Below are 27260 nucleotides of genomic sequence, written 5' to 3'. Positions count from 1 at the left end.
GTTGTCTAGTGCTTCTGTATTGATGCAGAATGTTCACTGAGCAGCTTGTAGGAAAAAAAGATGGCCTTAATTTTCAGAATAAAGGGTAGGGGGTATTGCTTTGCATTTTTCTGAGGAAAAGAGGCAATGCTGGAGGAAAGGAGATAAATTAATGTTCTTTCCTTTCTCTATTTAAGCTACCTAAGTTGACTAAAGTTTGACTTGATAAATGTCCTAGTTAATTTAATTTTGTGTTAGTTCCTCTCCTCCCCATGAGTGTCTAGGCTAGTTTTAGCTGACTCGCAGAAAAAACAGGTTAATGCAAATCCATCAGATTCTGCAGGCCTGTTAAAGTGCTTAAGCATTCTACATGGTGTGGGAGACATGATCTTTGCCTAAAAGAGTCCCTGGAGAGAGAAAGTATATTTCTGTCGATGCACTTAGGGGATTATATAAATCACTGACCGGTGTGATTTGGCATACTGAGCACTGGGATGGCCAGAGGAGTCCTAGGTTTGTAGGCTGTTCAGAGGCAGACATTTACTACTGGAACTGGAATGATGGTCCATCAAACCCAGCCCCTCTCACTTCCACATCTCCCTAGAAGTTGCCTAAGGATATGCATCTGGTTGGTAGTCTCTGGATTTAGAGAACCCATGTTCTCCTGTCAGTTGAGTGATTTCTGTGTTAGGGTCAGAAATCTCTAGACACGGGCGGCGCCTGTGGCTCAGTCGGTAAGGCACCGGCCCCATATACTGAGGGTGGCGGGTTCAAACTTGGCCCCGGCTGAACTGCAACCAAAAAATAGCTGGGCATTGTGGCGGGCGCCTGTAGTCCCAGCTACTCGGGAGGCTGAGGCAAGAGAATCGCTTAGGCCCAGGAGTTGGAGGTTGCTGTGAGCTGTGTGAGGCCACGGCACTCTACCGTGGGCCATAAAGTGAGACTCTGTCTCTACAAAAAAAAAAAAAAGAACTCTCTAGACACCTTGTTGAAATGGAAATAGGAATAACTCATTCTCTTGGGGTCTTCTAGGATGACCCAGGGGGCCTTCTTGGCTTGTGTACCTTGTCAGAGACTGGGGTGGAGCTTGCCCTTGGAGGAGAGATGATGGGGTGTTGTTTTCAGGGGCAGTCCTGATTCAACCATGCCACCTGGAATAATCAGTGACAATTCCTCACAACGTTTCTATGGTTGTTTCTTGGAAATTGGCCTGACACAATTTGATCGTGATTTTGGATTTTTCCCCAATTATAAAGGCGTCAGCATGGAAACTCTAGGCGTACTTGGTGGTTGAGAGAACACATGGGATAAAGCAAAACTTGTTAGCATGTATTTCATTAGAAAGCAACACTTCCAGACAGTGTCTGTGGCTCAAGGAGTAGGGCGCCGTCCCCATATACCGGGGGTGGCGGGTTCAAGCCCAGCCCCAGCCAAAACTGCAAAAAAGAAAGAAAGAAAGCAACACTTCCTTAATTTTCAGTTCTTCATAAATGAGCTTGTATTAAAAGTACTTTGTTGAATGTCTACCACAGTTTGAATACCTTGCTTGTTAAGTAACAGAACTGTGTTGTTCTCATATACCTTGTAAAGGAGAGTCTGCACTTAAACTGATGAACAGACTGGGCTTTGGAGAGAGAAATGTCTTGAAACAGCACATAGCTGAGGGAGAGTGGCACCTGGAGTGGATGCCTAGTGTTCTCCATTGCTGTGATTTAAAAAGTGAGATTGATAACTCTGCACCCGAAGGGGCCCAGATTCAGAGATTTGACTCAGCTCATCTATCTGGGGTAGGGCTTCCCACGCTTCTTGGTCTCTCTCCTTTTCAGAAAACTTAACTGAAGTATGCGATCTATTACACCTATCCAAATGTATTTAAGTAGAAAAACAGAACAATTAGTCATCATAACTTATTAATAGATAATCAAGTCTGGAAAAGAAACCAATCAAGGATTCTATCTAGTTAGAAATGATAGCTGAATTTCAGGAGAAAGTCTGCAAGAAAAATAGGGACAGATAGAAAGCAAAGCAGGTCTCCTTTTGGAGAGAGTATATACTATGGGAAGATTCTGTAAAAAGTGTGAGGGGGGCCAGGTGTTGTGGCTCACGTCCATAATCCCAGCGCTCAGGAGTTCAGGAGACCAGTCTGAGCAAGAGTGAGGCCCTGTCTCTACTAAAAAAAAAAAATAGAAAAACTAGCCAGGTGTTGTGGCTGGCACCCATAGATCCAGCTACTCAGGAGGCTGAGGCAAGAGGATCGCTCGAGCCAGGAGTTTGAGGTTGCTGTGATGCCAGGACACTCTACCCAGGGCGATAAAGAGTCTGTCTCAGGAAAACAAAAAGTGTGAGGGGAAAACCCCGCAGAGAACAGGAACTCTGTAAAACCAATGATGAAAATTTAGGTATGGTTCAGGAGAGGTAGGGTTTGAGGTGCACCTCTCCTGACCCCCTGCCAGTCTCATATCTGCCTGGTCTGCTAAATGACGGAGTTGGTTATTGGAATGGAGCGGGCAGAAGTTACCCAGCTGTCTGGTTGTTGCTGGTAGCCTTTTTTGGGTGACTTTACCCAACCCCAAGTCTATATACCTCAGCCCTGACTGCTAAATGCCTCATTTTGTCTGGGATTTTTATGTGGGACTGAATGGAGGGGTGGATGGAGGTTGAAGTGGGAGAGAAAATGTGTGTTTTCTCAAGGACTAGCCGAGCTAGATACTTACAGTTTAAAGAAGGAATTCTAATTAGAGGATGAAAAAGAATGCCAGTATTAAAAAGAGAGAGACCTTTGGCAAAACTGGAGTGTGGGCCAACCCTAGCACTAAAGAGAAGGAGATGGTATGTGAAGAAACTTGTATGGTGATTTTTATTGCCACTTAAAAAAAAAAAACAAAACTTTTTTTTTTTTTTTTGCCTTATTTAACAAGCATTTAGGAGGCTACTGGGATAGTGAAAGAGGATGCTGGAATTGGTGTAAGTGTCTAGGCAGAGCAGAGAGAAGGTGTAGGGCTTGGAGGACTGTCTGCCTCAGGAAGGAAAAATGAGTTTTGCATGTTAACTGTGATTTAGGGTGGAAATGCTTTGAGATTGAATTAAGTCCATGTAATGCAACTCATATATACCTGTTTATTATGGACAATAAACTGCCTTGTTTTTATTTTTTTGTTTTTCTCTTCACCCCCATTTTCACCGCTAAAACTAATGTGGCTATGACCCCTCCATCTTTATTTCCTGACTCACATAATAGGAAGTTCTGTAGTGTACAGACACAGGATTTAAATGGTCTGGTCAGAGGGTGAGTATATTACACAAACATTACTGAAATGTTTGCAGAAAATGTTGGTGCACTTCACGCCTACCAGCAAGGTGTCCCAGGTGATACTCATCCTTGCTAAAGTTTGATCTCAGGTTTTTGGAGGGGTAAGGTCTGTATGTCTGACTTTTCAGTATGTGTAGGGATTCACATGTTAAGCTCCGTGGTAAAGCCCACTATTTTCAGTGATAACCTGGGCCCTGGGGTCGTGTTTGTGCCCAAGTGCATTACTCTCTATTTCTCTTTGCTAATTTTATAAAAGCTTTTACTAAAATTCTGCTGTCACGTCCCTTGTTTTTTTTTTTTTTTTTTTGTGGTTTTTGGCCGGGGCTGGGTTTGAACCCGCCACCTCTGGCATATGCGACTGGCCCCCTACTCCTTGAGCCATAGGCGCCGCCCCCACGTCCCTTAGTTTTCCCAGCACACCTTCCTCGTATTTCACGTGTAGCACTACTGATTTATACTGTGTTGATTTGTCAGAAGTGATAAGGCACAACCCTTTAATCCTCCCATTGTTGTCATAGTTTTCTCTGAAAAAGAAGTTGCTTTCCTGCTCAAGTCCTCATTAGCTTTCTATTGCTTATGGGATAAAATTTAAACTCTCAAGCATTACTGAAGACTCGTCATTAAATCAATCTGCTGGCACTCAGGAGGCAATCAGTAAGTGCTGGTTGTTATCTTGATTTTGCATTCCATATTAATCTAAGGCTCATCCAGATGAATTTGATTAAACCCCATTATGAAATTTTTTTAATCTGGAGAAGTTGAAGGAATGGCAGGATGAACACCTGGGCACTCACGGTCTAGACCCCCAAATTAACATCAGGTTCTGGGTGTATTACCCAGTGTCTACTTTCTTCCTTGTAATCTATGACTAGAAATTTTGAAACAGTGCTCTTGGTTATCCATTAAAAAACGATAAAATAAACATGCTGTTGCTCCTGCTTGCAGCACTTTCAGTAGTAATAAAAAATAACTTCAGTGACTTTGGTTTTTTTCTGCCAAAGTAAATGTTGGCACTCTTTCAGCTGTAGTAATGTTGCTTCTCTAAATTTGTTCGAGTTAAACTAAAGCAGGGCCAAGTTGAAAAATTAGATTCTCGAGTTTTTTCCTTCCAATTTAGAAAAAAAAATTAAGTTTTGGATACTCTGGTTCTTATAATTCTCTTTCTAGTTCTCTCCTCCTCCTACATTAAAAAAGATACAGCTAAGATGTCAGCGGAAGAAACAAAGACCCAGATTTTACATTCTTTAAACAAAGACCCAGATTTTACATTCTTTATAGGAAGTTGGTAGTGGTGGTAATCTTAAAATAGGACATTTGAATCCATGTTGAAGGCAGTTAATTCAGTAGTACAGTTTCTTCTCAACCACAAAATGCTAAATGAAGGTAGACTCCTTGGTTTTTAACGTGATTTTTGCCTTATTCTTGCAAAATGAAATTGTATATTACTAGCTAGGAAATCCAAGCAGATACCATGTACTGCCACCAGGGAAGTGATAGCTCAGAGTTGTCATGCATTAGCTGGTATTTGAAAAACGGATTTGCACAGGATGGGGTGGGTGGGTAGGTTAGAGTCGAATTATCCCAATATTTGGTGTGTCTTAAGTGTGAGAGAGCCCAATGCAAATATGTACACATTACTTGGCTTACAAACCCCTTACTGTAGTAAATAACTGGTTTGGCTAGATGATCTACAGAGTCATTTTGGATTTGTCCCAAACTGGCTGTGTTTCACTCTCCACTACAGTTTAATTCACGTGATTCCATTAAGATCATAACTTTTTCCAAAAGGAAAATAGTGTGAATACATGTAGTATGTATGAATTTAGGCTTTAAAATTTTTTTTTACTTTTTAGAATATTACGGGGGTACACACGTTTGGGTTACATAATTTGCTTTTGTACATTTTTGAGTCAAAGTTGTAAGTGTACTCTTCATCCAGAATGTATGCATTGTACCATTAGGTGTGAATTAGCCCGACCCCCCCTCCCCGTTCTCTCCTCCTGGCTTCCTGTTCAGTTTTACTTCCATATGTGCACATAAATGTTGGTCGACTAGTTCCACTTCAGCACTGAGGATGTGTGGCGTTTGTTTTTTCATTCTTGCATTTCTTCACTTTGAAGAATGATTCTCCAGTTCTATCCAGGTTGTTACAAAAGATACTAGATCACCTTTTTTTTTTTGGCGACAGCCTTACTCATTCACCCTGGGGTTGACTGCCATGCATCATATAGCTCACAGCAACCTCAGACTCTTGGGCTCAAGCGAGCCTCTTGCCTCAGCCTCCCAAGTAGCTTGGGATTATAGGTGCCTGCCACTATGCCTGGCTAGTCATTTTTTTTTTTATGGCTGAGTAATACTCCATGGTGTACCTATACCACATTTTATTAATCCATTCATGTATTGATGGATACTTCAGTTGCTTCCATATCTTTGCGACATGAATTGTGCTGCTGTAAATATTTGAGTGCAAGTGTGTTTCTGATAATGTCTTTATTCTTTGGGTAGATACCTAGTAATGGGATTGCTGCTTCTAATGGTAGATTAAATTCAGATTAAATTTAGAAAGGTTCTAAGCAAAATGTGAAGCCCCTCTGTCTTCTTCAAAAGGGAGCTCTGCCAGTGGTTTGCATACCCTCCAGTCCTTCTGTGTCTTTTTTTTTTTTTTTTTTTTGGTCAGGTCTCTGAGCGGACATTATCTGCCTGCATTTACATGCACGTTTATATAGGTCTCCCTCTCCTCCCCCTCTTGCTTACCCATGGTCCTGGTCAGCAACAAACCTTTTCTCACGTAACATCTTGAGGATCCTTACCATTCTTTTTCATACTTCTGCGGTTTGTTCAGCCACTTCCTTAGGTGAGACCCTGGACATTTTTAGGCACCCGGTAGCCCGTTAGGTTGTTGCCAATATTTTTTTTTTACTTAAAAACGTTGCTGTCTGGCTCAGTGCCTGTAGTTCAGCAGCTAGGGCACTGGCCATCTACACCCAGGTTGGCGGGTTCGAACCCAGCCAGAGCCTGCCAAACAACAATGACAACAGCAACAACAGCAAAGCTGGGTGTTGTGGCGGGCGCTTGTAGTCCAAGTGACTTGGGAGGCCGAGGCAAAGAGAATCTCTTAAGCCCAAGTATTGGAGGTTGCTGTGAGCTGTGACGCCAAGGCACTCTACCCAGGGCGACATAGACTCTGTTTCAAAAAAAAAAAAAAAACCCGTTGCTTTCTGTCCATCTTTCATGCATGTGGTCATACTACCATAGGATTCAATTGCAAACACACAGTCCCACAGTCAGCTTTCTTTGTGTCTTCTTCTTTTTTTTTTTTTTGGTTTTTTGAGACAGTGGCACTATGTCGCCTTCTGGCATCACAGCAACCTCAAACTCTTGGGCTTAAGTGATCCTCTTGCCTCAGCCTCCCAAGTAGCTGGGACTACAGGCTCCTGACACGATGCCCGGCTATTTTTTGGTTGCTGTTGTCATTGTTGTTTGGCAGGCCTGGGCCGGGCTCAACCTCGCCAGCCTCTGTGTATGTGGCCGGCACCCTCTCACTGAGCTACAGGCACTGAACCTATGCTCAGTTTTCTTAGTAGGAAGAGATTTTTTCCTTTCAGCAAGGTTTAGCCAGTGTTCACAGCCACGCACAGCATGTGAGAGTCTTTATTTCCCTCTCTTCTTGCCAACACTTAGTATTATAAAGTTTCTTTGAGGGTGGCGCCTGTAGCTCAAGGAATAGGGCACCGGCCCCATATGCTGGAGGTGGTGGGTTCAAACCCAGCCCCGGCCAAAAACGGCAAAAAAAAAAAAAAGTTTCTTTGGGTTTGCTAATAAAGTATGACTTATTTTGATTTGCATTTCTCTGTTTAGCTTTTTTCTCTTCTATCAGCCATCCCTATGTATATATTAATGGTTGTGTTTCTCTTACTGTTTTTTTATCAGAGCTTTTTGTGTTACAAGTATATTGGAAATATTTTCTTGTAGTCCTTGGTCCTTTAACTGTATCTACAGTGTCTTTTCTCAAAGCAGTTTCAGATTTTTCTATAATGCAATTGGTTTTCTTTTATGAATTGTACGTTTTTCCTTAGGAATGCTTCTCTGACCCCAGGAACTTAAAATTATTCTCTGAGAGGTCGGACAGAAGTGGGTCATGCCTATAATCCTTGCACTGTGGGAGGGCCAGGCAGGTGGATTGCCAGAGCTCAGGAGTTCAAGACCAGCCTGAGCAAGAGTGAGACCCTGTCTCTAAATAAAAATGGCTGGATGTTGTGGTGGGCGCCTATAGTCTCAGCTACTTGGGAGGCTAAGTAAGGCAAGAGGATCACTTGAGCCCAAGAGTTTGAGGTTGCTGTGAGCTGTGATGTCACTGTACTCTACCGAGGGCGACATAGTGAAAGTGTCTAAAAAAAAAAGAAAGAAATGAAAACAAAAGAGTGATAAGGAGGCAGCATGCCTTGTACCATTGTTGTACAGAGCAGGGCTCTGAGCCCCTCACCCTGGATTAGTTAGTGCTTGTTGCTTTTATCGCATGAGATTTCTTTTGGAGGCTATAATTTCAGAACAGCTGTATTGACTTACGCTTTTTCATTAACTTGAGGTTTTCCCGATTTTTTGTGACATTTCCCACTTAATATTTTTTATTTTTAATTTCAGTTTGCTTGTTCATTCTTATTCGTTTGAAGTATTTTTTTTGGTTCATTTTCTTCTTCCTCTCGTGATGCTCTTTCCCATTGCCTCTCCAGTAGCTGGGATTACAGACACCTACCACAACGTCCGGCTGTTTCTTTGATGTTGTTAGTAGAGATGGGTCTTACTCTGGCTTACTGCTGCTCATACTGGTCTCGAACCTCTGAGCTCAGACAATCCACCCGCCTCGGCCTCCCACAGCGCTGGGACTACAGGTGTGAGCCACCACGCCTGGCCTTAATTTGTTTTTTTTTTTTTTTTTTTTGGTGGAGGCAGTCTTACTTTATTGCCCTTGGTAGAGTGCTGTGACATCATAGTGAAGGGGAGTCTCAGGGAAACTTGCCCTTTTCTCCTAGGTTGGTTCGCAGAAGAGATCAACTCAGTTATGGTATGACTTGATAAACCTTAATAAGAGAAAGGTTTATTTCCAAATACCACATGCATGGGGGAACCACAGAATGATTTCCCAAAGTTTCAGTGATAGTGGTGTTTAAAGATGCCTTTTAGAAGGGAGGCCGGAGAGAAACTGGCAAGTATCTGTGTAGTAAGTGGTTGCTGAGGGGGGGATGGGTAGCTGGAGGGAAACAGATTGATTAGTAAATTAACCTGAGGGACAGGTATTGTGCTTCAAATGACCTTAGGGCCAGTTCTATTAGCATGTGATAAGGAGTCCAGAAGCCCATTCTCTTGATTCTAAATCAGGTTACTCAGGTTTTATAGAGGAGAGGCCTGTGCTTTCTAATCAAAAATAGGCTTTTCACTGAAAATAGTCTTTATACCAAGGAATCATATATTGGGGTGAAATTTCCTTAGTTCTTCGATAGTTCACAGCAACCTCAGATTCCTGGGCTCAAGCAATTCTCTTGCCTCAGCCTCCCATGGAGCTGGGCCTACAGGTGCCCACCACAACACCCCGCCTATTTTTTTTATTATTTTTTTTTTCTTTTTACTGCAGTGGTCGTTGTTTAGCAGGCCTAGGCTGGGCTCGAACCCGTGAGCCCTGGTGTATGTGGCTGGTGCCATAACCATTGATCTATGGGCGCTGAGCCCAGTCTTAAACATTTAAATCATTAAAAAACCAATTTCATTGGGAAAAGAAGCCGTCTATTGTATCAGCTGGGAGCAAAATCTATGAGCTAATTGATCACCTTTCTTCATAGGAGGAAGGGAGAAGATTTCTTAAATTTTGCCAATAGCTAAATTAGTGTACTTCTATCACTGTTTAATTTAACATACAGTCAAATATACCTATTTAAAGTGTACAGATCTTTGACTTTGCCAATTATATATCCCCTTATAATCCCCACCCCAAACTGGAAGAATATTTTCATTACTCGAGAAGTATTGCCTCACATGCCATTTCACGCCGCTCTTTTGCCAGCCATTTTTTTTGACTATTTATCACTATAGAATGTTTATCACCATAGATAAAATATTGCCTATTCTTTTCAGGATAATGTTTTCAGATCCATTCATGTTGTGTTTTATTAGTAGTTCATTCCAAATGCTATTCCGTTGTATGGGCACGCTGCAATTTGTTCATCCATGTGCTGGCTGATAGACTTTCTGTTGTTTCCAGTTTTTTACTTTTAGTTGCTGTAAAGATTTGTGTCCAAGGCTAGTTGTAGCACAGTTTCCTTCCTCCTGGGTAGCTACTTAGGTGTGTAATTGCTATGTCATAAAGAAAGTCTGCGTTTAAACTTTGTGAAAAACTGCCACACTTGTCCAACATGCTTACACCATTTTGCAACTCTGGAGTGTTCAGCTGTTCTACATTCTTGTCAACTTTATAATCATCAGTCTTAACTGCTTTCTGCAAATGGCTTGCAGTGTTGAGCCAGAATCAAGCACATGTGATGATGTTGAGTTCGTGAATGGTGTTTGGATGGCTTTAAAAATACTTCCAACAATTCACATAAAAGATGAGGCATGTACAGTTACTGCAAACTATCTTGGTTCAGATGACTGTCTTTTCTTAGGCTGAAAATTCTTCTTTATTCATCTTTCTGAAGTTTTGATTCTGCCACCCGCAAGCCCCCTCACCTTTCACACGTGGTGAAGCTTGCTGTTAGGGTATAGTGAAGGAGGTGTTACAGGCACGCACAATCTGTTTCCCCTTAGAGTTCTACGTGACCTCACTAGTCTGGTTTTGCAGACTGTATCAGACACAGCAGTGCTTCAATGAGGACGGGGAGTTCTTGGACTAGAGGAGGAGCCTTGGCCTCCAGTGGAGAGATGTAGCTGAGAGAGCCTTGTGGTCAGGAGCAGTGTATTGAGCATGCAGCCAGACCTTCCAGGTCAATAGAGGTGGGACACCATTCTGCACATTGGCCACATGGTTATTCTAAAATAATGTTTTTCTCAAGTAGTAACCCAGAAACCACAGAAAGGCAGAAAAGACATTTAATCTCTAGTTACACTATCAAACACAACTGTTGTAAACATTTTGTTGTATGTTTTTAATGGCTAGTCTTTCTCCCCCTGCAAATATTTTTGTAATTCTACTGTCTATACAGTTAATTTTGTTTTTTCATTTTAAAAACTGGGTATTATCTTAAGTTTTTTATTATGTTATTATATATTTTCCATAATACTTTTTAAGCTCCTTGCCTTGCCATTTTTTCTTGAAACGAACCCCTTTAGTTAGGTGTTCCTGATGGGCAAATCTTAGATATTCCATGGGTTTGCAAACTCCATGTGATTTGTCTTATTTTTGTATGTTTTCTGTGTGCTTTTTTGTTTTTCATAATAGCAATTTTAACATATGTAATTTTTGAATGTACAACTGCAGTTTTGTTTAACTATTGATTGCATCTCCTTTAATGATTTCAGTTTTTAAAAAAAATTTGATTATTTGGCCTGTGATCACCTGTTACGTACTGTAAAGCTCTTGTGTGTTCTTAGGATGGAATATCAAATACAGAATGCCTTATCAATGGAAATAGACATGTTAAGGCTCTTGGTTGTATTTTGGGGAAATGATTGGCCAGAAACATAACTCTGCTGCTTCCCAGGGAGGCTCAGATCACTCAAGAGCCACTGGAAAATGAAGTTGTGATTAAAAAGTTCAAAGTAGGTCACTAAGATTTTTGCATGTAATGCCAAATATAAAAAAAAAATTGTGAGTTCACTTAGGAATGCCTTTTGTCATTTTCAGGCTTTGAAGAGAGCCTTTGAAAGCTATATATCCCTAAAATAATCTAAGAAACAGGCCAGTTAAAGTTAAACTGTTACCTTGAGGCTTGTAAATTCTTTACTTACATCACTAAATGCATTGAATTTTGAAATAAATGAGGGCCCTTCATGAAGGGAGGAGATGCCTTTCCCTTCCAGGGCCTGATTGGTGCCTGAACCTACTAGCTCACCAGGAGGGTCCCTGGTATTACAGTGTGTCAAAGTGTCATTAACTTTTTCTTTTTTTTTTCCTTTAAAGACAGAGTCTCACTTTATTGCCCTTGGTAGAGTGCGGTGGCGTCATAGCTCACAGCAAACTAAACTTTTGGGCTCTGTAGTGATTCTCTTGCCTCAGACTCCCGATTAGCTAGGATTATAGCCACAACACCTGGCTATTTTTAGAAATGGGGTCTTGCTCTTGCTCAGGATGGTTTGGAACCCCTGAGCGCAGATGATCCGATCTGCCGGCTTCAGCCTCCCAGAGTGCTAGAATTACAGTGGGATTACAGACACAAGCCACCCCACCTGGCCTTCATTAACCTTTGTGATCGATCGTTTGTGAGTGGGTTTTGGCTTACGTGCATTTCGTTTCTCTCTTACAGAGCCAGTGTTGATGTCTAAAAGTGGCAAACTTTCAAATTCATGTATTATGAATTCTGGGTGTTTTAACCGCATTTCACAGGATAGCCCTTTTCCCTTTTTTTTTGTTAGAGACCTCGAGTCTCAGTTTGTCACCTTTTGTAGAGTGCTGTGGTGTCACAGCTCACAGCAACCTCCAACTCCTGAGCTTAAGCAGCTATCTCTTGCCTCAGCCTCCCGGGTAGCTGGGACCACAGGTGCCCGCCACAACGCCCAGCTATTTTTTGTTGCAGTTTGGCTGGGGCCAGGTTTGAACCTGCCACCCTTGGTATATGGGGCCGGTGTCCTACCCACTGAGTCACAGGTGCCACCCGCCCTTTTCCCTTTTTAAAAACTAAATTGTCATACTTGTAAAACTTTCTACTTAAAAATTATTTTAGAGGTGGCACCTACCCTTTACCCACAGCGATAAAGTGAGACTCTGTTTTGGGAAAAAAAAAATTATTTTAGAATTCCTTTTTAAAATAGTCTACTTTTTTTTTTTTTTTTTTAGAAGGGACAAATGTCTGTAAACAAAGGAATTAGTGGGCAGGACTTTTTTTTTTTTGTGGAGACAGTTTCACTCCGTCTCCCTGGGTACAGTGCTGTGGCATAATAGCTGACAGCATTTCAAACTCTTGGGCTCAAGGATCATCTTGCCTCAGCCTCTCCAGTATCTGTGATTATAGGTGCCTGCTACATGCCCTGCTGGTTTTATCTATTTTTAGTGCAGATGGGGTCCCAATGTTGCTCAGGCTGGTCTTGAACTCCTGAGCTCAAGCAGTCCTCCTGCCTCACCTTCTCAGAGTAATCCCTAGGATTACAGGTGTGAGCCACTGTGCCCAGCCAACACTGAATTCTTAGTATTTTCCAGTAAGATTGTCTTTAGCAGTGGGGATAGATACACAGACTGATGATAGTATAAAGTGGTCTTCTGCTTCAATCATGACCCCTCTTAACCCTGTAAGAGTGGGCCTGGGGCCTGAGCACTTCCCTTCCAGGAGATACAGTCCTTACAGCTTGCACTGGACTTTGCACCTTTTGTGGAACTCTCTCTCCATATTTCAGAATCAGTGTGTATTTCTTTGTTCCACTTAAGTGTATACATCATGGCATCTGGCCAACTGTTATGTTCTATCTTTCCCCTGAGGAGAGGGACCGGGGTCTTCCTTTTGCAGCATGGGAGGATGGTATGCAGGCCAGTGTCTGTGCATTGGCTGCCGGGAGGACCCGCTGGCCGTGGGCACCATTGCCTACTCCTGAGGCTAATCCTGTGCTCTCTCTTCTCTGTGTGAGTAAAGCATTGTTCCATACAGCATTGACTATTGCTTGTTTTTCTTGGTGACTTTAATACCCAGGTGTAGTTTGCAGGAGTTCTCAGACTTCTGCTCCCTGTAATAGGCCATTATGGGAGCTTCCAGGAAGAGAGCATCTAATCACTTCAGGGTGAGTCAGGGAGAACTTCCTAGAGGGAAAGAGTAGAAATCAGGTAAAAAAGCAGGCCAAGGTTGAAGAAGCAGGGTGAAAATTTTGCAGGGAGAGGGGAGTAGAGGAGTGAGTGGGGCTGAAGCAGCGTGCATGGAGTGCACGTGTGTGCACCAGCATGTACGTTTGCTGGAGTGGAGGGGTGATAAGTCTGGGGAAGTAGAACTTGTTCCCCTCGGGAACCAAGAAGTGGTGAATGGTACACTAGAAGTTTTTAAGCTGGTGTGATGCATATCCTTGAGGGGATGTGGCTTCAGCATGAGGGCCTCAGTCTGGCTTTTGCTACTAGAGATACGGGGAAGGACTTTATCACCCGGGAGATGGTCTGAGAGCTTGAGACAGGGAGGATCCTGGAGCAGAAGCTGTTTTAGTTAACAGAGAGTGTAATGAATTGAGAGAATGGTTTCTTTTTTTGTGGATTAACAAACTATAATTTCTTGAAAGAGCATATGTATAAATCCAAATTTGGGCCAGGTGCAATGGCTCACGCCTGTAATCCAGCACTCTGGGAGGTGGAGGCAGGTGGATTGCTTGAGCTCAGGAGCTCAAGACCAGCCTAAGCAAAAGTGAGACCCCCATCTCTAAAAATAGCCATGCATTGTAGGGGGTGCCTGTAGTCCCAGCTACCTGGGAGGCGGAGGCAAGAAGATTGCTTGCGCTTTTGAGTTCAAGACCAGTCTAAGCAAGAGTGAGATGCCGTCTCTACTAAAAACAGAAAAATTGAGGCAAGAGGATTGTTTGAGCCCAAGAGTTGGAGGTTGCTGTGAGCTATGACACTATGGCACTTCATCCAAGGCAACAGCTTGAGACTCCATCTCAAAACAAAACAAAACAAAAAAACCCCACACATTTTATGGTTCATGTAAATGTACAAAGGAAAGACTGCTTCTGTCAGGCCAATTTGTGAGACGAGATTTATGTACAAAAGTATTTTGATGATTTTCTTTGTTTTCTGATGTTGCTGGTTTTCAATGCAAAAGAGGTTTCCATTTGTTTTTTTGAAATAAGTTACCAAACAAAAACCCCAATGCCTTGGCCAGTTAACATTTTTACTTGAAATAAATGCTATTTTAAAATTTTTCTGATGTAATTCTTGGCATAAGTTACTGCAGTTAATCATTTGTAGCATGCGTTCTAATGGAATCATTCTGGTAGTGTTTAAAAGTTTTCAGAGAAGACAGTGGCAGCGAATCAGTGTAAACAGTGACACTCTGGTCTCTGCATCTGTCAGAGCTCCTGTTGATATTCTTTTCTTCCTTCTTTTTGGGGTTTTTAGTTTGTGGTATGTCTTATAAGTGATTTATTTATTTATTTATTTATTTTTGGCCAGGGCTAGGTTTGAACCCGCCACCTCTGGCATATGGGACCGGCACCCTACTCCTTGAGCCACAGGCGCCACCCGTGATTTATTTTTTTTTAAATGAAAAGTTATAAGAAGAGTACAAAGAATTTCCCAAATCTTTGCCATATTCTATTGATGTGACTGTATTCCTGGTCTTCATCTCAGCCCTGTACTCCCTATAACTCCTCCTACACATAATTCTTTTTTTCAGTCCTCTGCCTTTCCCTCTTTAATATGGCATTTTGCACTGCATATAATTTTTATAGTTCTGAACCATTTTAGAGGAAGTTGCAGGCATCATGTCCTTTCACCCCAAACGTTTTAGTGTGTATTTCCTAAAATTAAGGCTATTTTGTTCTAAAACCATAGTACATTTATCAGGATATTAGTATACGGAGCCCTTTAAGCTGCTATGTCCCTATCATCCTCTGAGCACTTCCTTAATGTTTAATGTATCAAGATGTTGCAGGTTCATCCTTTTTAGTTCCCAGCCCCTACATAGCTCAGCGGCTAGGGCAGCAGCCACATACACTGGTGCTTGAGCTCATGAGTTCAAGACCAGTCTGAGCGAGAGTGAGACCCCCGTATCTACTCTCTGGCACATATATTTACATTTCATTTACCATTTTGATTTCTACCACAGTAATCATAGGACCCTATGGTTGGCCTTGTGGCCATGTGTTGGCTTCCTTCTCACATCCTCTGACTGACTCCACCCTCCAGGTGTCCCCTGGAGTAACTGAGTAACTGTGGTGCATCTCAGAAGTCTCTGGCATTTCTAAGACTGATTGGGACGGCTGGAGCATCTCCATAGGCACCATGGCAATGAAATGTTTTAAAACTTTTCTTCAGGTGTCATTCATTTACCACTTATCTGCTGATGCTCTTAAAAAGTATTAATTTAGGGCGGCGCCTGTGGCTCAGTCGGTAGGGCGCCGGCCCCATATGCCGAGGGTGGCGGGTTCAAACCCGGCCCCGGCCAAACTGCAACCAAAAAATAGCCAGGCGTTGTGGCAGGCGCCTGTAGTCCCAGCTACTCGGGAGGCTGAGGCAAGAGAATCGCTTAAGCCCAGGAGTTGGAGGTTGCTGTGAGCTGTGTGAGGCCACGGCACTCTACCGAGGGCCATAAAGTGAAACTCTGTCTCTACAAAAAAAAAAAAAAGTATTAATTTAGGGGCATCGCCTGTGGCTCAAAGGGGTAGGGCACCAGCCCCATATGCTGGAGGTGGTGGGTTCAAACCCAGCCCCCTGCAAAAAACGCCTCCCCCCCCCAAAAAAAAATTAATTTAGTGATGGGCGCGGTGGCTTCTATCACTCTGGAAGACAAAGGTGAGTGGATTGCCTGAGCTCAGGATTTCGAGACCAGCCTGAGCTAGAGGGAGACCCTGTCTCTAAAGTCACTTGAGCCCAAGAGTTTGAGATTGCTGTGAGCTATGATGCCAAAGCACTCTGCTGAGGGGGACAAAGTGAGACTCTGTCTCAAAAAATATTAATTTAAAAATTTATTTGGCTTATGTACATATATTTAAAATTTATTTATTTAGAAATAAAAGTGATTCTCTTGCCTCAGCCTCCTGAGCAGCTAGGACTACAGGTGCCCGCTAAATGCCTGGCTGTTTTTGGAGATGGGGTCTTGCTCTTGCTTAGGCTGGTGGCAGTCCACATGCCTCGGCCTCACAGAGTGCTAGGATTACAGACGTAAGCCACAGTGCCCAGCCCAACATTCTTAAGTTTATTTTTTGGGGTGGAGATTCTAAATACTACCAGCAATGGAAATACTACTTTGTCTCGATTAAAAAAAAAGTGTCGGGGCGGCGCCTGTGGCTCAGTGAGTAGGGCGCCGGCCCCATATGCCGAGGGTGGCAGGTTCAAACCCGGCCCCGGCCAAACTGCAACAAAAAATAGCCGGGCGTTGTGGCGGGCGCCTGTAGTCCCAGCTGCTCTGGAGGCTGAGGCAAGAGAATCACGTAAGCCCAAGAGCTGGAGGTTGCTGTGAGCCGTGTGACGCCATGGCACTCTACCGAGGGTGGTACAATGAGACTCTGTCTCTACAAAAAAAAAAAAAAAAAAAAGTGTCGGGCGGCGCCTGTGGCTCAGTCGGTAGGGTGCTGGCCCCATATACCGAGGGTGGCGGGTTCAAACCCGGCCCCAGCCAAACTGCAACCAAAAAATAGCCGGGCGTTGTGGCAGGCGCCTGTAGTCCCAGCTACTCAGGAGGCTGAGGCAGGAGAATTGCTTAAGCCCAGGAGTTGGAGGTTGCTGTGAGCTGTGTGAGGCCACGGCACTCTACCGAGGGCCATAAAGTGAGACTCTGTCTCTACAAAAAAAAAAAAAGTGTCACTTTGTCACCCTAGGTAGAGTGCCTTGGCGTCATAGCTCACAGCAACCTCAAACTCTTGGGCTCAGGAGATTCTCTAGCCTCAGCCTTCATAGTAGCTGGGACTACAGGCGCCCACCACAATGCCTGACTAATTTTTTTGTTTAGCAGGCCCTGGCCAGGTTTGAACCCACCAGCCTTGGACCATGTGGCTGGTGGCCTAACCACTGAGCTATGGGCACCCAGCCGGAAATGCTGCTTTTTAAAACCCTCTTGTATTAACCCAAATCACTGCACAAATAGATCCAATGCAGTTGAGTCACATTTACAGTCTTTTTGGTACCGGGGAGCAGTTTCATTGAAAACAATTCTTTTCTTTTTTTCGTTTCTCAGTCTTTTAATTTAATTTCTTTTTGTCTTTTAAAAAATTTTTTTACATCATAGCTGTGTACATTAATGCATCGTGGGGTACAGTGTGCTGGTTTTATATACAATTTAGATATTTTCATCAAACTGGTTAACATAGCCTTCACGGCATTTTCTTACGTATTGTAAGAAAATTCTTACTTATCACATGAAAGCTATAACTTGGTTTCAGAGTTGGGCTGAGTACATTGGATACTTTTCTTCCACTCTTGAGGTACTTTGCTAAGAAGAATATGTTTCAGCTCCATCCATGTAAACATGAAAGAGGTAAAATCTCCATCTTTTTTAAGGCTGCATAATATTCCATGGTGTACATATACCACAATTTATTAATTCATTCGTGGGTCGATGGGCAGTTGGGCTTCTTCCATGACTTAGCAATTGGAAATTGGGCTGCAGTAAACATTCTGGTACATATATCTTTGTTACAATGTGATTTTTGGTCTTCTAGGTAAATACCTAGTAGAGCAATTGTAGGATGGAATGGCAGGTCTGTTTTTAGATCCCTAAGTGTTCTCCAAACATCTTTCCAAAAGGAGCGTATTACTTTGCATGCCCACCAGCAGTGTAGAAGTGTTCCCTTTTACCTTTTGCACTTTTAGATGCAAATCAGTTTTTCATTTCTGTAATAGAAAATTATTCACAAATTTTTACATCATTTGTTTTTCCTGACCAGTATTTAAAACCAAAAGGATATTCTGAAAAATGGCCTATGATTTTTTTAGAAATAGCATCCCAACCAGTGTGCCTAAACATTAGATTGCATAGGGAAATAAAATAAATTAAAAAAAAAAAAAAAGAAGAAGTGTTCCCTTTTCTCACTATCCACGCCAACATGTCTGGTTTTGGGATTTTGTGATGTGGGCTAACCTTACTGGAGTTAGATGATATCTCAAAGTAGTTTTGATTTGCATTTCTTTGATTAAGGATGATGAGCATTTGATCATATGTCTGTAGGCCGTGCGCCTGTCTTTTTTGGAGAAGTTTCTCTTCAAGTCCCTTGCCCAGCCTGTGATGGGATCACTTGTTCTTTTCTTGCTTATATGTTGGAGTTCTCTGTGGATTCTGATTATTTAAACCTTTGTCAGAGACGTAACTTGCAAATATCTTCTCCCATTCTGAGGGCTGTCTGCTTGCTTTACTAACTGTGTTCTTGGCTGTGCAGAAGCTTTTTAGTTTGATCAGGTCCCAGTAGTGTATTTTTGAAGCTGCTTCAATTGCCCGGGGGGGGGGGGATCCTCCTCATAAAATATTCACCCAGACCAATTTCTTCAAGAGTTTTCCCTATACTCTCATCTAGTATTTTTATAGTTTCATGTCTTAAGTTTAAATCTTTAATCCAGTGAGAGTGTATCTTAGTTAATGGTGAAAGGTATGGGTCCAGTTTCAGTCTTCTACAGGTCGCCAGCTAGTTCACCAGCACCATTTGTTAAATAGGGAATCTTTTTCCCCGTTGAATGTTTTTAATTGGCTTGTCAAAGATCAAATAACGGTAAGTAGCTGGGTTCATCTCTTGGTTCTCTATTCTGTTCCATACATCTACCTCTCTGTTTTTGTGCTGCTACCATGCTGGTTTTTTTGTTTTTGTTTTTGTTTTTTTTTGAGACAGAGCCTCAAGCAGTCACCCTGGGTAGAATGCTGTGGCATCACAGCTCACACAACCTCCAAGCAATTCTGCTGACTCTGACTCCCAAGTAGCTGGGATTACAGGCACCTGCCACAACGTCTGGCTATTTTTTTGGTTGCAGCCATCATTGTTGTTTGGCAGGCCTAGGCTGGATTTGCACCTGCCAGCTCTGGTGTATGTGGCTAGGGCCTTAGCCACTTGAGCCACAGGCGCAGAGCCTACCATGTTGTTTTGATTACTATCAATTTATAATACAGTCTGAGGTCTGGTACTGTGATTCCTCCTGCTTTTTTATTTCTGAGTAATATCTTCGCTATTTGAGTTTTTTTCTGATTCCATATAAAACGAAGTATTTTTTCGAGATCTTTAAAGTATGACAGCAGAGCTGTAATAAGGATTGCATTAAAACTGTATATTGCTTTGGGTAGTATGGACGTTTTAACAATGTTGATTCTTCCCAGCCATGAGCATGGTATAGTTTTCTATTTGTTAACATCTTCAGCTATTTCTTTTCTTAGAGTTTCATAGTTCTCTTTATAGAGATCTTTCACGTCCTTCGTTAGGTAAACTCCCAAATATTTCATCTTCTTTTGCACTACTGTGAACAGAATAGAGTCCTTGACTTTTTTCAGCATGACTATTGTTGGTATATTTAAAGGCTACAGATTTATGAGTGTTGATTTTGTAACCTGAGACAAAATCAGCTGCTGTATTCCTTGATCACTTCTAAGAGTTTTGTAAAAGAATCCCTGGTGTTTTCGAGATATACAATCATATCATCTGCAAAAAGTGAAAGTTTGATCTCTTCTGACCCTATGTGGATACCCTTGACTGCCTTTTCTTGCCTAATTGCAATGGCTAAAACTTCCATTACTATGTTAAAAAGCAGGGGAGACAATGGGCAACCTTGCCTGGTTCCTGATCTGAGTGGAAATGATTTCAACTTAACTCCATTCAATACGATATTGGCTGTGGGTTTGCTGTAGATGGCCTCTATCAGTTTAAGAAATGTCCCTTCTGTACCAGTTTTTAAAAGTGTTCTGATCATGAAGGGATGCTGGATATTATCAAAAGCTTTTTCTACATCAATTGAGAGAATCATATGGTCTTTGTTTTTTAATTTGTTTATGTGATGAATTATATGTATAGATTTACGTATATTGAACCAACCTTGAGACCCTGGGATAAAATCCTGGGATAATATCATGATGTGTAATTTATTTCATGTGTTGCTGGATTCTGTTTGCTAGGATCTTGTTGAATATTTTTGCATCAATATTCATTAGTGATATTGGTCTATAATTTTCTTTTCTTGTTGGGTCTGTTCCTGGTTTGGGAATCAAGGTGATGTTTGCTTCATAGAATGTGTTGGGTAGTATTCCTTCTTTTTCTATATTTTGGAAAAGGTTGAGTAATACAGGTACTAGTTCCTCTTTAAAGGTTTGGTAGAATTCTGGCGTGTAGCCATCTGGTCCCGGGCTTTTCTTTTTAGGGAGATTTTGTATAGTTGATGGGCTATTTCAGAACTTGAGATAGGCCTGTTCAGCATTTCCACTTCATTCTGGCTACATCTAGGAAGGTGGCATGCTTCCAAGTATTGGTCTGTTTCCTTCAGATTTTCGTATTTCTGAGAATAGAGTTTCTTGTAATATTCATTAAGGATTTTTTGAATTTCTGAGGAGTCTATTGTTACTTTGTCTTTACCATTTCTGATTGATGAAATTAGAGATTTTACTCTTTTTTTCCTGGTTAGGCTAGCCAAAGGTTTATCTATTTTATTAATCTTTTCAAAAAACCAACCTTTTGATTTGTTGATCTGTTGTATAATCCTTTTGTTTTCAATTTCATTTAATTCTGCTCTAATTTTTTTTTTTTTTCTGCTGAGTTTGGATTGGAATGTTCTTCCTTTTCCAGTTGCTTGAGATGTTCCGTTAAGTTGTTAACTTCCTCTCTTTCCGTTCTCTTGAGGAGGGCTTGCAGTGCTATAAATTTCCCTCTTAGGACTGCCTTTGAGGTATCCCAGAGGTTCTGATAATTCATGTCTTCGTTGTCGTTTTGTTCCGAAAATTTGGTAATTTCCTTTTTAATCTCGTCAATGACCCAGCATAAGTTATAGGTTATTTAGTTTCCATGTTTTGTATGAGTATGCAGATTGCTGTTATTAATGGAGTTCAACTTTTATTCCATGATGGTCTGAGAAGATGCAAGGAATAATTTCTATTATAAATTTACTGAGGTTAGACTTGTGACCTAAGATGTGATCGATTTTGGAGTATATGGTCCATGGGCTGATGAGAAGAATGTGTATTCAGTTTTGTTAAGATGAAATGTTCTGTAGATGTCTATAAAATCCAACTGTTGAATGGTTAAGTTTAAGTCTCAAATTTCTTTGCTTAGCTTCTTTTTGGAGGATCTGTCCAACACTGCTGAAGGAGTGTTAAAATCTCCGACTATTATGATGCTGGAGGAAATCAATTTGCTCATGTCTGTTAGAGTCTCTCTTATAAATTGAGGCATGTTCTGGTTGGGTGCATAAATGTTAATAACCGAAAAATCTCATCATGTTGAGTGTTAGTTACCCTTAACAAATATGAAGTGACCAACCTTATCTTTCCTTACTTTTTTTGGTTTAAAGCCCATTGTATCTGCAAATAAAATTGCAACACCTGCTTTTTTTTTATGCTTTCCATTTGCCTGAAATACAGATGGCCATTTCTTCACCTTGAGTCTATATTTATCTTTTAAGATACGATGAGATTCTTTTTTTTTTTTTTTTTTTGGCTGGGGCCAGGTTTGATGCTGGCACCCTACTCTTTTGAGCCACAGGTGCTACCCTAAGATGAGATTCTAGTATGCAGCAGATATCTGGCCTGAGTTTTTGTATCCAGTCAGCCAATCCGTGCCTCTTTAGAGGACAATTTAAGCCATTCACATTAATTGTAAATATTGATAAGCCTGGTAGGATTTGCAGTGTCGTGTTTTTTGTAAGTCCAGTGAACATTTTTAATCCTTTCACCACTGTGGAAGTTAGAATTTGATCAAAAGTTTCTGAGTGAGTTTACTTTTGTGGTGGAGGATTGTGCTGGTCATTATGGAGGATAGTTCTGAGAATATCCTGGAGTGCTTGTTTAGTTATGGCAAATTTCTTCAACATGTGAATGTCATTAAAGTATTTAATTTCTCCATAAATGAAACTCAGTTTCACTGGATACAGGATCCTGAGTTGAAAGTTATTTTGTTTGATGAGGTGAGGTTGCGCTGGTCGCCAATCTGAGCTGGCCTGTACTGGTGGGGGACGCTGAGGCTTTGTACCGCAGCCCGGGTGGGGGAGATGACATGCGGGTCACCCTAAAGCGGCCAGCCGCGAAGGCGGGGGTAGCCGGGATCACGTTAGTTCCCGGCCTGTGCAGGATGGGAGTGGGAGAGCGTCGCGGGAACTCGAGACCCGGAAAGGGCTGACCTGGCGGGCGCCGCACCCCACACATGTCGGGGGCGATAAACGCAGTATGCTCAGGCTTCAGAAGAGGCTTGCCTCTAGTGTCCTCCGTTGTGGCAAAAAGAAGGTCTGGTTGGACCCCAACGAGACTAATGAAATCGCCAATGCCAACTCCCGTCAGCAGATCCGGAAGCTGATCAAAGATGGGTTGATTATCCGCAAGCCTGTGACTGTCCATTCCCGAGCTCGATGCCGGAAAAACACCTTGGCCCGCCGGAAGGGCAGGCATATGGGCATAGGTAAGCGAAAGGGTACAGCCAATGCAAGAATGCCTGAGAAGGTAACCTGGATGAGGAGGATGAGGATTCTGCGCCGGCTGCTGAGAAGATACCGAGAATCTAAGAAGATTGATCGCCACATGTATCACAGCCTGTACCTGAAGGTGAAGGGTAATGTGTTCAAAAACAAGAGGATTCTCATGGAACACATCCACAAGCTGAAGGCAGACAAGGCTCGCAAGAAGCTCCTGGCTGACCAGGCTGAGGCCCGCAGGTCCAAGACCAAGGAAGCACGCAAGCGCCGTGAAGAGCGCCTCCAAGCCAAGAAGGAGGAGATCATCAAGACTCTGTCCAAAGAGGAAGAGACCAAGAAGTAGAACACCCCCCTCTTGTCTGTACATAGTGGCCTCCATGACTGATGATCAGTCATGCAAATAAAACAAGCCTTTAAAAAAAAAAAAAAAAAAAAAAAAAAAAAAAAAAAAGAAAGTTATTTTGTTTTAGGAGATTAAATTCGATGACCACCCTCTTCTAGCTTGAGGTTTCAGCAGACAGATCTGCAGTCATTCTAATATTCTTCCCTTTGTAGGTTATGATTTTTTTTTCATCTGGCTGCTTTCATAATTTTCTCCTTCATTTTAACTTTGGCGAAGCTAATTATAATGTGCCTGGGAGATGTCTTATTTGAATTGAGTCGTGCTGGGGTTCTGAAACTGTCAGCTATCTGAATTTCGGAATCTCTTGGCATGTCTGGAAAATCTCTTTCATAATCTCATGAAGAAGAGTCTCTGTGCCTTGTGAAGCCACTTCATCACCTTCAGGGATTCCTAAAAGGCGAATATTAGTTTTCTTGGAATTATCCCAGAGCTCTCTGAGAGAATGATCTGTTTTTGCTCTCCATTTCACTTCCTCTTTGAGAGTTTGGAAGTGTTCAAAAGCTTTGCCTTCAATGTCAGAAATCCTTCTGCTTGTTTCATTCTGTTACTGAGGGATTCTACTGTATTTCTCAGATCTTTGAGGGCTGCAAATTCTTGTCTCAATGTGTCAAAATCTTTGGTGATTTTGTCTTTGAATTCGTTGAATTCTTGAGACAACTTTTGAAATTCTCCTTGAATTTCTAATTCCAACTTTGCCTCCATTCTATTAATCTTGTTTGCAATCCAGATTCTGAATTCGATTTTTGACATCTTGGCCATTTTTTTATGAATGGGATCTTTAGTTGTGTCTGCCATATCATTCCTTGGGGGAGTTGATCTACTCTGGTTATTCATGTTATTGGACTTCTTCTGCTGATTCTGCACCATGATTATTTTACACTGTTTGGCTAGATGAACAGGCAAGGAAACATTGGGTTCGGGGCTCCTGGAGTAGTGATTAACCAGCCCTTTGCCCAAGAGCTGGGACTGGTGTCCGTTCCTTTTCCCCTAGAGCTTTGCAAAGGACCTGTACAGTGCTATGGCCTGACACACTGGGGACCTGCTTGGTGTCATGGGGCTAAGTGGCTCTGTCTTGTTTTGAGTGGGTCTCTGTCCTACTCTAGTGAATCAGGTACTCAGGGTTGAAGTCTCAGCTGTGGAGAAATAGCAGCAACTATGTCACCACGCCCTCGCCCCGCCCCCCACGGGCAAAAATCTGCAGAAGGAAAATCAAACGTTCCCACAACCACACACCCAGGGTACCACGTTGGATAGTCCTCGGTTGATTGGCCAGTTCAAGAGGTCGAAATCAATTGTCCCAGTCAGCACTGGTCTCATGTGAGAGTTCAAAGGGTCTCTGGCAATTAGATAGCAGGGGTCTGCTGGCAGCTCAAGTATGACTTGCTCCCGTGCTCCATGCGGTAAGAAGGACCCACCCAGCAAATGAATTAGTCTGAGAAAGTTGATGCCTCCTTCCCCACCTTTCATCTTTGTCACATCTAGTCACTGGTACCCCCGCAGGGCTGTGACCCAGTTCCCTTCAGTGAGCAGATGCTCCAGGGGTTTGTGCCTGCCCGAGTCACAGGGAGATGTGTGTCTCCTCAGCCAGGCCTCCACACTCTGCCACCTTCCAGCAAGGGGAGCTGAGGCCTGACCACCTTGGGTGGTTAATAGAGGCCGAGGCTACTCACTGAGTTCCAGCCCCGCCCCTAATTGATGTTGCTGACAGAACAGAACAACTTCTCAGAATTTGTTTCTGTTCCGGCTATATTCCCCTGTGGATCAGATGCTGTTTGAGTTCACAGAAACTGTGACTTCGTCCCGATCTGTGCCACTGCCCAAAGCTGGGGTATCTGTCTCGGCTGCAGTAGTATCTATCTATCTGGGGTATCTGTCTGTATTGGGGCTGGGGAAGTTAGGGCTCACACTCAGCTTTCGGTTTCCTGCCTGCTTTTGTCTCAGCTATGATCCCCTGAGGGCCGGGTGAGTCTTGGTGCGTCACTAAAGTACTCCTGGCTCAGCCCCACCCTGGGAATATGCTGTCTCTGCACATGCGTATTCTAGTCCCTGCACTCTGCCCAGGCTGGTACTGCCTTAGGCATACCATTTACTCACGGGGCCTGTGTTTCTGTCCCAGATCTGTTCTGCCAGTGGCTGCCACAAGGGAAGATGCCCGGCTTCCTCTGGTTGCCCAGAGAGATGGGGAGTGTCTCTTCAAAATATCCCCAGGGGTGTGAGCCCTATTGTTCCCGCTGCCACTGCTCCTCTGTGCCACGGGACACTGCCTGTTCTTCTCTTGTAGGGTTCCCTCAGTCTCAGTTATCTGTCTTCTCCTTACTCCCCTGCCATAGAATCAGCACAGCCCAGCATAGCCTACGCTCTGTCCACACTTCTCAAAAAAATGCCCAGGAATTTGAACTCCATGGGGGATAGGCGTCCAGACCTCGGGGTGAGAGTAGAGGAGAGTGCTGCGAGTTCAGAATTGCAGATAGAGAATACATACAGTTGTATACAGTTTTATGCCTGACAGGGGAGTGCCATGGCACAATTATAAATCCTCTCTAGGGAAGGAGTTCTGGTTTTTAGAGGGTCTGTCCAGTGGGATAACATAGGAGGGGATCTGAACGCTGCTCGCTTGTTTGTATAGAGTATCCTGCGAGCCGTTCTAATTTGGGAGGGGTACTTCTGTCCACTTGGCGATGGATTTTGTGCCTAGTGTTTCCTTGCCGTCACAGGTCGCCTCAGCAGGGTTGATGTGCATTCTTCAACCTTCTCTCTTGGCTCAGCTTCAAACCCATGGAAAACAATTCTTCCATGGGACAGGGTTGGTTGGGTGTGGGGGGAGATGTGCAAGCACATGATATCTCGGCCTTAAACCATCAGGCCATAGATTCTGATAAGTGTGCTCAACCTAGATCACTTGTGTGTGCAGTTTACGTGGGGGTGCAGATGGTTTCATGATGATTCTAGTGCATTGCATTTATTGTGCATGTTATTTCTACTCTTATTACATTATTATACTATATTGTTACATCATCTGCCTTATCATTATGTTTTCATAAGGAGCGTGCAGCCTAGTTGACTTGCAGGTGCAGTTTACAATAGGGTTTGTGCCTCTCTTGAGAATTGAAAGCCACCATTGATCTGACAGGAGGTGGAGCTCAGGTGGTGATGCAAGGCATGAGGAGCAGCTGTAAATACAGATGAAGCTTCCTCTGTGTTCCCCTGTAGCTGACCAGGACTGTAGTGACCTCGTGGGTTGAGGACTGTAGCCTCAAAGGGCTGTTCTCAGGAACTTTTTAGCAGAAACTAACTTTTTCTAGGTGTATGGAATAGAAAATGTCATCAGAATGTAGTCAAAGTCATTTTTCCTAGTTGGCTTATTTGCTTTATTAGGTATCTTTGGATTCTTTTCTTCTGTGCTTACAAAATCTTTGTTAATAGTAAAAAGAGAACAAAGTGAGCTATGATGCCACAGCATTCTACTGAGGGGGACAGAGTGAGACTCTGTCTCAAAAAAAATGTTAATTTAAAATACTAATTTTTAACTTTAATATTATTTTTAAAATATTAATTTTTTTTTGAGACAGAGCCTCAAGCTGTCGCCCTGGGTAGAGTGCTGTGGCATCACAGCTCACAGCAACCTCCAACTCTTGGGCTTCAGTGTTCTCTTGCCTCACCCTCCCAAATAGCTGGGACTACAGGTGCCTGCCACAATGCCCAGCTATTTTTTGGTTGCAATTGTCATTGTTGTTTGGCAGGCCTGGGCTGGATTCGAACCTGCCAGCTCTGGTATATGTGGCTGGCACCTTAGCTACGTGAGCTACAGGCACCGAGCCCAAAGTATTTTCTTTTTATTTTTGCGTTTTTTGGCCAGGGCTGGGTTTGAACCCACCACCTCCAGCATATGGGGCCAGCGCCCTACCCCTTTGAGCCACAGGCACTGCCCCCCAAAGTATTTTCTTAACAAGTGACTAGTATTTTTTGTTAGACAATTTGCAATGAAATTGTATTTCTGTTAAGGTTCCCAAGAGCTTACCACTACAATGAGAAGTTGAAATTGTTCAAGTTTTCTTCACTATCTCTTATTTGTACAATTGAAACCTTAGACAGGGGGCCAGTTCACTGTCCCTCAGACCATTGGAGGGCCGGACTGTAGTTTAAAAAATAAGCAAACT

The 27260-nt window shown here is 42.8% G+C and overlaps 2 protein-coding genes across 3 annotated transcripts in view; both read left to right on the top strand.

The window, feature by feature from the left end:
• Window positions 1-27260, top strand: part of JARID2 (jumonji and AT-rich interaction domain containing 2) — a 277560-nt gene that overhangs the window by 33280 nt on the left and 217020 nt on the right. The gene's annotated exons all lie outside the window — the stretch shown is intronic.
• On the top strand, window positions 22440-23155 carry LOC128594921 (60S ribosomal protein L19-like). The gene has a single exon (XM_053603835.1). It carries the CDS (start codon window positions 22459-22461, stop codon window positions 23041-23043), a length of 585 nt encoding a protein of 194 aa, XP_053459810.1. The 5' UTR covers window positions 22440-22458; the 3' UTR covers window positions 23044-23155.

This window comes from Nycticebus coucang, chromosome 9, assembly GCF_027406575.1.
Source record: "Nycticebus coucang isolate mNycCou1 chromosome 9, mNycCou1.pri, whole genome shotgun sequence".
In the NCBI taxonomy this organism is placed as follows: domain Eukaryota; kingdom Metazoa; phylum Chordata; class Mammalia; order Primates; family Lorisidae; genus Nycticebus; species Nycticebus coucang.
Note: the sequence above shows the minus strand (reverse complement) of the source record. Positions and strands in the feature narration are given on the sequence as shown.

What these genes read in the sequence shown, in the direction of transcription:
- LOC128594921 (XM_053603835.1), top strand. Translation starts at nt 22,459, where the DNA reads ATGCTCAGGCTTCAGAAGAGGCTTGCCTCTAGTGTCCTCCGTTGTGGC.